We start from the raw sequence: 13,094 nt of genomic DNA on the forward strand, positions 1-13,094 counted from the left end.
CCTCAGTATCGAATTGGAAGGATACCCGCACAGAATTTGGGAGATCCGGATTCGAATTCTATTTGAGGTGATATTTTTTGTAATAAATTATTGACAAATTTTTAAGAAGCTAACAATAGAAATTCAGCAAGTGTAAAATTGAAAAGATCTGAAACTTGCATAAATTTAGAATAGATAGTAGGATTTAATGAAAAAAATATTTTATCTGCTACAATTTGATTTTAGAAGTGTAATACCTTCTTAATAAAATCGATTTTTATATTTCTAATCGAATATCTCGATTTTTTTGTTTAACATTTTTAAAAAAATCCGAATTTCCCTTATAAGTGTTATTTATCATATTAAATCAATATTAATTTAATTGTGAGATTTTTTATTATTTCAGTTTATGATTATATTTCAAGTTCGATAAACCGAATTGGTGTACAGTCTATAGAACTGATAATTATATTTGTATATTCAGATATGAATGTCAATAAGCACCAAAATTCGAATTTGACTGAAAATTAATAATTTTCTATTGTTCTATTTGTGTTTAAACATTTTTTGATTTCTTTTACTTAATGTTAAGTATATCTAATCTTCTTTGTGTTCTTTTTGGATGAATTAAATTTTGTTGGTTTATTCTTTCTTGATGTACTTTTTTTTTATTTACGGAATTCGATAATTTAATATGGGTTTGTCTTATTTGTAGATTTACATGGAATAACTTTAGTCATTATTGAGAATTTCATATTATTTTGTAACAAGATCATGTTGATTGTAAAGTTTTTTAACTATGAATAATTTGATAATGTCTTAGATACATTTTATATTAGTTTTTCTTTTTCTTTCATGAATTTCGTTATATTTTTAATTATTTTATATCTTTACATATAAATGTATAAAATATAGAAAGATACGAATGTATTTGATTAATATTATCATAGCTAATAGAAATCCATTTGAAATTAAATGCACTATATGAGAAACGGACGGATTAATAATAAAATAATTATTGCTTTAGATAATGAAACCGTTATATATTCTTGATTTATCTATTATTAAACAATTTATTTTATTATATAAATAAATCATGAATTAATTTAGTTCGACTATTATTGATTAAATTTTCATCATATTATTACAGTGGTGATAGTTTGGTAATAACAGGTATAATAATTTACATTAATTATTTGCATCGAGAAATTCACCCAAGTTCTCAATGGGGATATCGATGACCACAATAACCGCCAATAATTGTGCTAGTTGTTTGCTGCATAAGGAAGGTGAAAGGTTCAAATTTCGCTCTATTCCAAATTTCTCTCATTACCGTTTCTTCTGCTCTGCCCGCCTCGATCTTTTCTTAAATTCTTCCGATCTTCCACGACCTCGAGTTACCACCCTCGCCGACCTTTTATTCCAAGCGGAAAGTTTAATGAGGGGGTTTTTCTCAATTGCATACCAGTCAGTCTCTTTAAATTCGAGACCTGCTTAAGTTTCGTCTTAATGACGTTACTTTCGCAGAATGCCGCCGAGTCGATCGTGGAGAGGAACCGCTCGCGAGCTCGTAACCGTTAATAGTGCGGCGAGCGATGGAATACGATTGGAGAACCTTTATGAAGTATTCATTTGGCGCGATCGATTCAACTCGCCTCCATTCTTGCCGTAATAAAAGCAATCGCGCGCAATCGAACGGGTCGGAAAATGGTTAGAATTCTGCCTATCTTTACGTTTTATTATTATTTTCGCTGTTACATCTATTGTATTTGTTATTGCACATAAGAAAGTCACAATATTTATTTTTTAGATTTGCGCTCTGTGTTTAAAAACATTTCTTGCATATACAGATAAGTTCATTAGGATTTTTTTCATACTTTGAAATTGATTTAAGAAATGCTAAACATATTTTTATTGCATCCTTTTAATTGGAAATAACGCGCGGTGATATATAAAATTCTTGTTTGCTTTTAATATACTCAATTTTGGCTAAAAAAAAAATTTAGTTTACTTTTACATATAAGCCTTTATGTGCTTCTTTACTGCATCTTACTCGCAATAATACGATTGCACTTGAATTACAAACGTAAAATGTTTTTATTGTATGCTTCTATAATCCTATTGAATATTCATCTCTTTTATCCCATTATCGTTCTCGCACTTCTTCATTAAATATCGCACGATAGAGTACACCAAGTGTCTTGTTAAATGCAGTCGAGAGATCCCATGGTCCTTAAGGCGGGATTATTAATTAATAAGTTTCGGGACGAGAAACTTCTCAGAGTTTCCTCTCGCCGCTGTACCATAAATTTGCGGGGTATTCCAAGAATAACCGACTGTTCCGAGGAGAGATTGCGTCTACTTTCTATTCCATAGCCGTCGCCATCTTCTGAATCCGCGTTAGGAAGACCGGAAAGATCCTAGAGCGCTATATGTATAGAGAAACTAAGAGTCTGTCACCATAATTTCAATCGTGCGCGTTTCTCAACTTGGCTGAATTCTCGTGGAATAACGCGGATTTATGCGGATTGTGTTGAATAATTATTTAGCAGAATATTATAGTACACGTATTTCTGTCACTAATTACAAATTTATGAAAGTTATAAAACACTGCATTAAAATAAAAGTAGAGTAATTGAAATTATGACTTAATAACGCATATTAAATTGTTATATTGTCAGAAACGAAACAAATTTTAATTTAATTTCAAATTTTATTATTTTATTAAACTATATTTTTATGCAAATTTTACTCAAATTTTATAGTGTCTGTGAAGTTAGCATGACATTTTTTTATTTTTGATTTTTTGATATTAAAAATGCAGAACATTTTGTTATTTTTGAAAGAACAATCGAACAATTGGAAAATGCTGGAAATAATCGTTATTTTTTGAAAATTCATAATAAACTTCACAGACACAATATTATATGTACTGAATTGTAATAAAACTTTGTAATATAACTTTGAATTTCAAAATTTAAGCAGCTGTAACTTAGTTAAAAATGAATAAAATTTAAAAAAACGGTTTAAAAATTTGAAATCTCTACTTTTGAAAGATCATTACGTCTCTTAAAATTCTATAAGTTTGGTTATTTTTAGGAAACTACGAGCTGGACTGAATGGAAAATTTTGTTCTTACTTTGTGAGCCTGTCACGTGCTAAAAAAAACTCACAAAAATTTTGAACTTTTTAACGTGAAAGCTTAAAGTTTTTCCTACAAAATCATGTTTTTTAATATTTCTAAGATTTTTTTACTGAATTATGTAAATTATATAAAATGAGTATTTTTTGATTCTTTGATTGCTCATAACTTTGTTAAAAATCATTGTATTCCAATTAAAAGGATAGATTTTTAAAACTAAAACTTTACTCCAAACAGTATAATTCCAAAATTTTTAAAAAATTTTAAAAAAAACATAAACAAATAAAGTAGCGTTACAAACTTTTATTTCAATGCGATAAAAAGTTTGCTTATATTAAACTTTTATTCTTTTCACGTTATGAGAGATAATTTTCCAAATGAATAAATAAAAATGCAGGTACCAGTAAATATTCTTCTTTTAACCTTTGAATATTTAGACTTGAAATTATTTATATCTGAATAAATCGTGTGGCAAGTATCTGTAGTTAAAATATAAATGAGATTTTCTTTGTTTTGACCTTTCTGGCGCGAAATTTCATTATGAAGAAAAGACACTGCAGTAGGGCTTCGGCTATTGTTTGCATTAATACAGGCTGATCTTGTTAGAGACGTCGATTGTTGTGAGTAGTTTTCGTGTCCGGCAGCCCCCCTCCGGAAACATGCTGAATCCGGAGACACGGTAACTTCGTTACTAGCATGTTGACAACGCGACTAGAATTACCGATCGCAATTTTCCAACAGTGCGACACTAACGAGGCAAAAGGAGACAGACACGTCTTCGCGAATATCGCAACTCCTAAATCGGAATCTCTTATACCGAATATCAATAGCGTGTTGAATAGATGCGGTGACCATAAATATATATACACTTTTGTATTTGTGACGAGACGCTTTCTTTATATAATTTTTTTTATTAAAACAAAAATAAAAACTATATTCTGCGTTCTTGTTTTTCGAAGACTTAAAGATTCAAGGTTCTTATATGAAGCAACAGAGTTTTATTCTTTAATTAATTCTATATCTATTTTAATTATATAAAATAACTCAAGATTTTTTTTATTCAATTTTGCAATTAAATTTCGCTTTTGTAAAAACATTCGAGTGTCAATGATTTTTTAATTGCGAGGACTTTTTGGAAATTAAATTGTAAGATTGTTAAAAAAAATAGACAGAATCTACGTGTTAATGTATAATTATTTTCAAGTATATTTTAATAATTATTCAATTGAAACTTAAATTGATGATTTATTCAATATTAAGTACCAAATATTTTCAAGTGGAGGTTGATGTTAGATTATAATAGTTATTTGTGGACTGTGTATACTAAAACTACATAGTACGACAAACGTGATTGGAAATAATTCCTGCTTGGAATACATATAAAAATGCGTGACGAGTTTGATAACGAATTAATCGGATGTCGCACAAACACATTTTCTTCGCTGAATATTCGTTATGTACTCAGCGTCATGTTTCTACTTTTTACGCTCTCTGCAATTATAATGAAGTGAATGTAGTTCACGCCTTTCGAAAGAGAAACAAAGGATTGGAGACTCCAAAAAAAATATAAGTTTTTATTTTTTTTAACATAAACTCTTATTTTTTAATTACCATTTTATTCTTCATTATTATGCATTGCATTGATACTCTACGTTTTCGTTTTATTTTGCATATTCTTCTATTTTATTCTTTTATATACTTACTAAATATTTATTTATAATAGACGTCCAATTAAAAAAAACGTAATAAAAATAACGTATATTTTATTAAAGTTTTTTTGCACGTGTTAATTTAATTTGTATTATCACTTTACGGCGATTAATATGGAAGTAATAAAACTGACAATGAGTAATACGCATCATAATTGCGGTAACTTCAACAACATCTTCACGTGTTATAACTAAAAGATTACGGCACTGCGAGTTTTCCATTCTCTCATTTAAAATTCCATCGAGAAGGACACTTAATCCTCCGCGTATCCTGCTTTCTCTCTTGTCTCTGGCACCTCTATTATATCTTTTGTAGTTATTATATGAAACATAAAACCGCAGGTAAGAGCATCGTCGTATTTGCGTTATGAGGAACGGCAATCCAAGCGCGTCGGAGAGGCAGGTCTTTCTATCCTAATTTCCGCGTTGTCTCTCCTAACTAAAAGCCGATAGTTTTCTCAGGACGACGTGCCATCGTTGCTTTTGTAAGACGACGACAACAACGACAATGACGATGACAACAATAACGATAACAACGACGATGATGACGACGACGGCGCGGCGGTGCAAGTGGTTGGAGTATCATGAAGCTCGTCCTTACTGCATCTGGATCGATTATCTGATCGGATCATCACCCGTAATTATCGATTAGATGAGGACGATGCCACGGATACGTGGCAGCTCTTGAACTTATCGCTGTCGAGAAAGCGTCGGTGTTGAGTTGCCTCATTTATAATTCACACTAAAACGCTCCGGTCGCGATCAGTCGCGACGTGACGCAGACGGCGACGCGATTTTACCGGGTTTCACCTGCCACTTTAAAGCCCTATTCACACCGTGTTGTGTCCTGAATGTGCCCCATCGCTAATCAGCGATGTCTCCTCGAAATTGATGTCGAGAGAATATAACGGGGATCTCGATTTATTCGGATACCGACTATGGCTGAATATTTCACGATATGTTTCGGGGAATTATATATGAGACGTTAGTGGGATTCCATTATTCTTTCTTCTTTCTCTCTGATTTTTTGCAAATAAGACAGTCACATTTTCTTTATAACTATTATATATACAATGCAGCAATATACGTGATTCATTGATGTGCGTATAAAATGTAGAAATTGATAGTTACACGTACCAGAACGATGCAGAATTGATTGAATAGCGATTGAAAAGCGAATAAACGTATGCTAGAAATTGCTTTTATATTGGCATATGGACTGTTATTTTCTATTAATTTTTGTCGGAGATTATATTACGTTTTTTTTTTTAAAGAAAAGTAAGAAATATTTTTTTCTAGGAACTGTTAATTAGTTGATTAATAAAAATTAATTTAATATTTCAAAATATTAATCTTATTTTCAATTTTGTTCAAGCAATATTCTTGATTGAGCATCTGCAATATTAATCGTAGTATAATCCATGTTTTATATCAGAGATTTACTACGTATAATATCGAGTTTCATCGGGTACGCGATGATTACATCGATGCGAGATTATTAACAGGAATTTGAATTTCCCGGAAGACCTAAAACAATTTTATTATTTTGCAAAAAAGAACAAGATTTCAACGTAGGTATTGAGCTAACTTTGAGGTGGTTTTATCACAACTAATCGACGCACTATTCTTGAAAATTTTCATTTGTTAGCTTATCAGCATGCGCGTTTTTTACATCGAAATTGCCTCCGTCGAACGTGGTTAATTTGCTTCGCATTTAACGAACGGAGGGTGGCGCTCCGCGCATAAAAAAAGAGCCAAATTGTGCGTTGTTAAAACTCACGAGATATTCTCGTTCCACTATGTCGCCATATCGCTTCATCCGTTTTGCTCTGTTTGCGCATTTCCCTTTTTTTAGCCCGTCTTTCTCTCTCGTTTTATTGTATTCTTTTTTCGTTCGCTGGACATTTGTCGGTGTTGCAACGAAGTTTATGAGACACATTCTTGTTCCGTTTCTCCCCGCTGCTCTTCTGTTACAAAACGAATCTCGCTCGTCCGCAGTTGCAGTCGGTGGCACGTTCGCATTGTTGCATCGAATTCCCGTAAAACTAATTACAAGTGGCGAACGGGCACTCGGTTACTTGATTCGTGCGACGAATTCGTGACCGGCCTTCCGAGTTCGGTCATTCGAGATTCGACCTGCACCCGTTATCCGTGACTTGATATGTCTATTGGATATCAAGCGACACGCTTGCGTGACGTCGGATTAATCTCGACGCACGTCGCACGCGCGTTTAATTGATTAAGTTCACTGAAACTATCGGTGACGTCCAGTGAATATAGACTTAATCCTGAATGAACGATATACGAGATGAGGATGTCTAGATAATACGGGGGTGCATTTCTCTTAAATATAAAATATAATTATACTTAGAGCTGATTGTTCCATCTTTAGATAAATTATGTGATAATTTTTATTATTATTATTGGATAAACAAAAGAGTAAAAGAGTAAGAACATAAGAGAGTAAGAGAGTGAGACAGTGAGCTGAAGTTTAGGTGGAACAATCCAGCCTTAGACCTGCGATTGTTTCAGAGGTATTGTTAATCTTTACAGGACAGGAAAGCCACTATAATGGCGCTGAAACAATTATATTTTAGGGCAATGAATACAATGAAATAATGAATTATAGAAATCTTTTCAAGAAAAAGTTATAGAATTTAAAAAAATAGACCCTCTCTAAAAGTTAAATACTGTATTTTTATAGAAGAAAGTATTGTTTCAATTTGGCTGGAAATTTTAAAACTGCTCAACTTTATGTATATCCTGCTTTGCACTAATTTAAATTGAATTGGCTTTGAATGCTTTTCTATTTCTCCAATGTACATAATTAATTTTTTGCTTCAAGTTTAAATTATTTCATCTTCTATGCAGTGACAAGAATATCTCTTAAATATACGATCAGACGAATCTTTATCTTCGAATAAAAAATGTAGAATGAATTATAAAAAAATGAATATTATAATAAGCACGGATACCATTGGGAAAATTTTGACGAGTTGAGTAAATAAGACGAAGACTTTCGTCGAACGATAATATGGAACTTTCCCCAACCGATATGCTATTAGGAATATCGTCACGAAAATCGCATTTGAAGGGTCGAAGGACCGTGTTTTATCATGTCCTCTTTTCTTGAAGTTTCGATTATCTTGCAACGGAAGAGAGCTCAGAAGATCTGGCTGTAATATGGATTATAAAGCTTTTTGATCCGTCACGTCTCGTGTGTATTGATGCAGTGCGTAATCCGGACCGCAATATCATCCTTTGTTCTTGACCAAAGTTAGAAAGGAATCTCGGGAAAGAAGTAATCAATTTCCATTCGCGGGAAGATCGTGCGTGTCCAACTAAAGGGACACAGAGGGCGGTCGACCATAAAAGTCGCAGTATGTTCTCGGTCGTCCTCGTGATGCAGAAGAGCCTCACTTGCATAATAAACGTGAGACGTACGTGTATGGATTGGCGGATATTGGTTTGGCCTGACCTTGGCATTGATAAATATGTTAAAAAAAGAAAGACTCATGATTCGCCTTGTTGGCATGTGAGGTAGGCTTCCGAGAACTTTTTTTCACTCGAGATTTGTTTCCAGTTGCGTTAGAGAGGAACGTATTAAACGTTAGGAAGAGTTATAGAATAGAGAATAATACGGAAGAAATTTTTTAGAAAAAATAGATGAATCTTAGACGAGATTTAATGTAACGTTATTGTAATAGGGACTATTAGAAATATTTCATTTTTTAATAAAATATGTTTTATTGAAATAAATATTTGAAATATAGACTAAATTTTTGTTTACAACTAATATTATAAAGTACATCCTTTATAACTTTAGTTAATAGGTTAATGTAATACTACTCTTTCTGCCTCGAGTAGTAGGGCAATAAAGTCTTTTTTAAATTTTTTCGAGCGCGTCGACGACGCTTGACCTTATCTTGAGACATTGTAGCACGTCATTGTTTCAGTCAGCGTTATCGTGTTTTATGATATCTCCTTACGATATTATAATCGAAGTCACTTGCGAAACGGGGCTATTTACCTCGATTCTGGCAGGTCGCATACGTCTGTTCATGTCGTCTTCGGTGCGTCGGTAAAAGCAAGTCGGCGCCATTGACGGGAGAATATCAGCACCAACGCACCAAGGCATGGCATCTGCCGCGTAGCTGTTGTGTTGTCATACATATATATATAGAGGTACGTCGTGCCATCGATTCTACGGTACCGAAAGCAAGCGCCTTCCGATGCCGCGCTACGTGATTTCAATATGAAGGAGACAGTCAACAACTCGAAACGTGTCGCTTCGAGATACGGGGAAGCTCGCGTGGCTGACTAAGGCACGAATGTACACGTATGTACATGAATGTATGTGTGTGTGTGTGTGTATATATATGTACAAGCTGTTTATGTCTGTATGAGTGCCGATATTCATGGGCTTCCTCGATATAGTGTCCGTTACAGACTTCCGGAATATTCACATGCGCTTTTATTCGCGTGCTTTTCTTCGCGCGTTAAGATCATCGTGCAAATATTTATCCCGACTTCAAAAAAACCGCTTGTGATGACGTTACGAAAAAATTATTAGATGATCGCACTATATGGAGAAAGTTAACAACAAACATTGAGAAAATTAAATGGAAAATATGAAAAGGAATGAAACCTGCAATGAATCGTTTTCTTGTTTATCTTATCTATGTCGATTAAGTTTAGTAATCACATCTAAAAGAAAACATATTTATAAAAGAAATTCATACCTCAAAACTTGTTTAGAACGTGTTATCTAAATTAGCTGTTACAAATTACTCTACTACTAAGAAAGTATTAAACCTAGTTTTTCTACAAAGAGTTTATGTAGTACTAGCTATATTAAATTATATCTTATAAATCTCAGACTTCAGAGATAAGAGGGAATACTTAAATTACCAATGGATTTGTAAACGCCGGCTTTCCATCCATAGACAGACTTCTGACGTTTGTGTTGCGCAAATCTAATATCTAATTAATACCAGGCTTCGAATGTACGAGAGAGTGACTTAGGTTATTAGGCGATCTGTAAATCGGGCACCTCTCTTCCACGGTGGGTTTCTCGCCTGTGCGTGTTGCGCAAATCCTTCTCATGAAAATCGTTCACGTGTAATTTCGTAATTTTTTAGATAAGTCGGAACAGCGGGAATTTTTTGATCATGGAATGAAAGCAGGTGATCGCCCGAATGAAATAACGAGCATCTTCGAGGATCCTCTGTGCGCAGGATATCCTTTCGATGTCGAACTATAGGTTCGCGTCGCAAGCTCCAACCACAGCTCCTACCACAGCTCCTACTCACTGTATCAAGTGCGTTAGAATGAGTAAGAGCAATGGTAGGAGCATATTACAACATATTGGAGCATGCGACGCGAACAAACCTTATGTCTCGGCAACGTTCTCGAGGATCGCGACATTATATCGGCGCTCGAAAGCGAGCGCATGATTCTCGCGCGCGCTCGCATGATGTGTATGGTGCTACGAGAGCACTCAGGCAACAACTCGTTGAGCGGCGGTGAAAGCAGCCAGGTTAACTAAGTACGCTGACATATGTAGGTGCAGCGCACCGTGCGATAGAGAAACCCGCGCAGTGCAGCCGCGCGTTTATGTTCTTCTCACTGGAACGTTCCTCTCGCTTCGGCGGTCTTTTTTGAAGTCTTGCTTTGTTCCTCCTCGTGACAGCACATACTTTTCTTTCGAATTAGTTGCTTTCCATTTTCACACAGGTGATACTGAGTCTGAAGTTATGTATTTTGTACTCAGATAATGTCACTACTTGTTTACTTTGGAGACAAAATTATCGCATAACAGCAGTTTTATAATCTCATCTTTAACACACACACAGTGACAAGTAAAATATGGTCTCGGGCAAATCGCAAGTAAAAGCTCAAGTTGAATGTCACTTGTCATTATAAAGGAACATGCATTAAATTGAGTTATATGGTCACAAATGAGAATTATCTGAGATTTGGTATAAATAGAAACCAATTATTATTACCTTTGCAATTGATTGCATTTTATCCTATATTTCTTTTACGAAACAAATGAAGACTATGAATAATCTACGATATATATAATTTTGGATATCGGATTTGGTTGCACCAACAATTTTAAGTATAACTGTCGTAAAATAAAACGTGGCCACAGTTTTTATTTTGTAATATGACTGCACAAATTTGACTGAAGAGAAAGTTTACTAAACTAAAATTATCTCAAAATAGTTATTTTAAACAGTTTAAGCATTTAACTCTTTAATTGGCATTACATGCCAATTTGATTGTAGTCATAACCAACGTATTTTGCCCCGTGAAAAGTACAACGTCAAGAATTTTAAAATGAACATAAAATTAATACGAGCGGGTTTATACTCGAGCGCAACGGGAAATTTCTACAATTCCCGGCGTTTTTCCCAGCCGACCGAGCGCACCGAGAGTGGTGCGGTAAATGTTGGGAGGTTTAAATTCCTCTGCTGAGAGACTCCCCCCCCCCCCCTCAAAGGAAACTGCATTTGTAGCTGCAGCTCGCTGATTTACAACGCTGCAGTCTCTCGCTGACGTTTAATCCTTTCACTTAACTCGCCGCGATAAAGACGCGCGCGCATAGGCGCACGGTGCGCCGCGTCTGAAAGCCGTAGCGTAGAAAATTACTTACATTCAGTTAGAAAGTAATACAATGACACACTTAGATGGAAACTGTGCGTAAAATATTGCAGGAAAGTGCGGCGCGCGCGTTCCAGTTTGTGATGCAAATTAATTTTCGGAAGTATAAAAAGTATAACGAGAAATGTCTCCAGAGAACAATTGTCTCATCTCATAACATTTTTTTACGATTCGACACTTATAACGATGCAATATTTACACACATTTTGTATTTACACACTTTCGCGCATGACTTTCCAGTCTTTTGGAGTAATTATGTCTGAATGCAAAAACTATGCGACATTGAGCAACAGGAAATACGTTTTTTCTGGTATTTCCATACGTGGAATGCTAAAGTTAAGAGAGAAAAATATTCCTATACAATCTGACAAGGCAACATCCTGCAAACATTTTTTTATTTAAAAAATTTTAAATTTTTTGTTATGTGAGAAACATAGTTCTTTGTTTTTATAAAAAGCACTTTTGAATGGGAAAGTTGAAAGTTTACTGAGGCAAAAGTTTCGTTGTAATAAAATTTAAAATATTTGTTGCATGCAAATATATATATTTTTTATAGGATTATGAATTTAACACATTCAAGTTCTTTGTTTTCAAAATCTTTTCATGGAAATATTTCTTTTTACAGGAGTTTTTAAAGAAAATAAAATATGCCCTTTTTTGTGTTATATACTCTCTGAATCTCAATGGATAGTCACTAATTATACAGTGGCATATTTGGCACTGATAATCACAGTTTAACTAAAAAAGTTTAACTAAAAAAGGAAAAATATTTGTGTATTGTATAACTAAAATACTGATATTTGCATGTTAATTTCAATTTTTCAATTTTTCAATATTCATTGAATGTATGCACTAAAACAAGGTTAATTAGATTACATAATAAAGATGAGCTAGTTTTGGATTCTCACATATCATTCACTGATTATCAATGGCATACTTGACACTGATATCAGTGAATATCCACTGATTCAGATTTAGAATACAAATATCAAATAAATACAATAATTTCTGCATGTAAATTGTCTAATTTTGTATTTTATTTTTTCCATTTATTAATTAAAATAAAGTAGTATGACGTAATAAAGTTTCGCATCTTTAGTGGATTTATTCGATATAAAGAGACAATGAAAAAAGAACTTTTATCGCTTGAGAGATCTTTCGTAAATTGCGAAACGCGTGACTTGGAAGACGAGAGAGAATCGTTCGGCGCTTTAACTGATTCCCGTATGTGGGGGTGACTACTTGACGCCCAAGATCTTCCGCGTAAGCTCAATAGAGTTGAAAACGAATGGCCATCGGATGTTACGAAGCGCTTAGTCAGCTACTCAAGGAAGTGCCCGCCTGCACGTAATGTCGAACGTTGTACGATTCGTAGGTGGTTGACTTTTCACAAAGAAAATTGGGAATATACTAGAATTCTTTCATTCTATCTCTTCCTCTTCTCGCCCCTCTCTCTCTCTCTCTCTCTCTCTCTCTCTCTCTCTCTCTCTCTCTCTCTCTCGTCGTACGTCGTACGTACCGTACCGTCGTTACCGTTCCGTTACGTTACGTTACCGTTACGTCGTTACGTACGTACGTACCGTACCGTACCGTAC

General features: G+C 34.3%; 1 protein-coding gene across 1 annotated transcript in view; it reads left to right on the forward strand.

Annotated features, from left to right (window-relative positions):
* Window positions 1-10,093, forward strand: part of LOC105619673 (CCR4-NOT transcription complex subunit 6-like) — a 20,135-nt gene extending 10,042 nt beyond the window's left edge. Inside the window, exon 3 of the mRNA XM_012201192.1 lies at window positions 9,972-10,093. Within this exon, the coding sequence (XP_012056582.1) occupies window positions 9,972-10,093 (122 nt within the window). The remainder of the gene's footprint in view (window positions 1-9,971) is intronic.
* Window positions 10,094-13,094: the final 3,001 nt, after the last annotated feature.

The sequence above is a fragment of the Atta cephalotes genome (genome assembly GCF_000143395.1).
Source record: "Atta cephalotes unplaced genomic scaffold scaffold00022, whole genome shotgun sequence".
Lineage (NCBI taxonomy): Eukaryota > Metazoa > Arthropoda > Insecta > Hymenoptera > Formicidae > Atta > Atta cephalotes.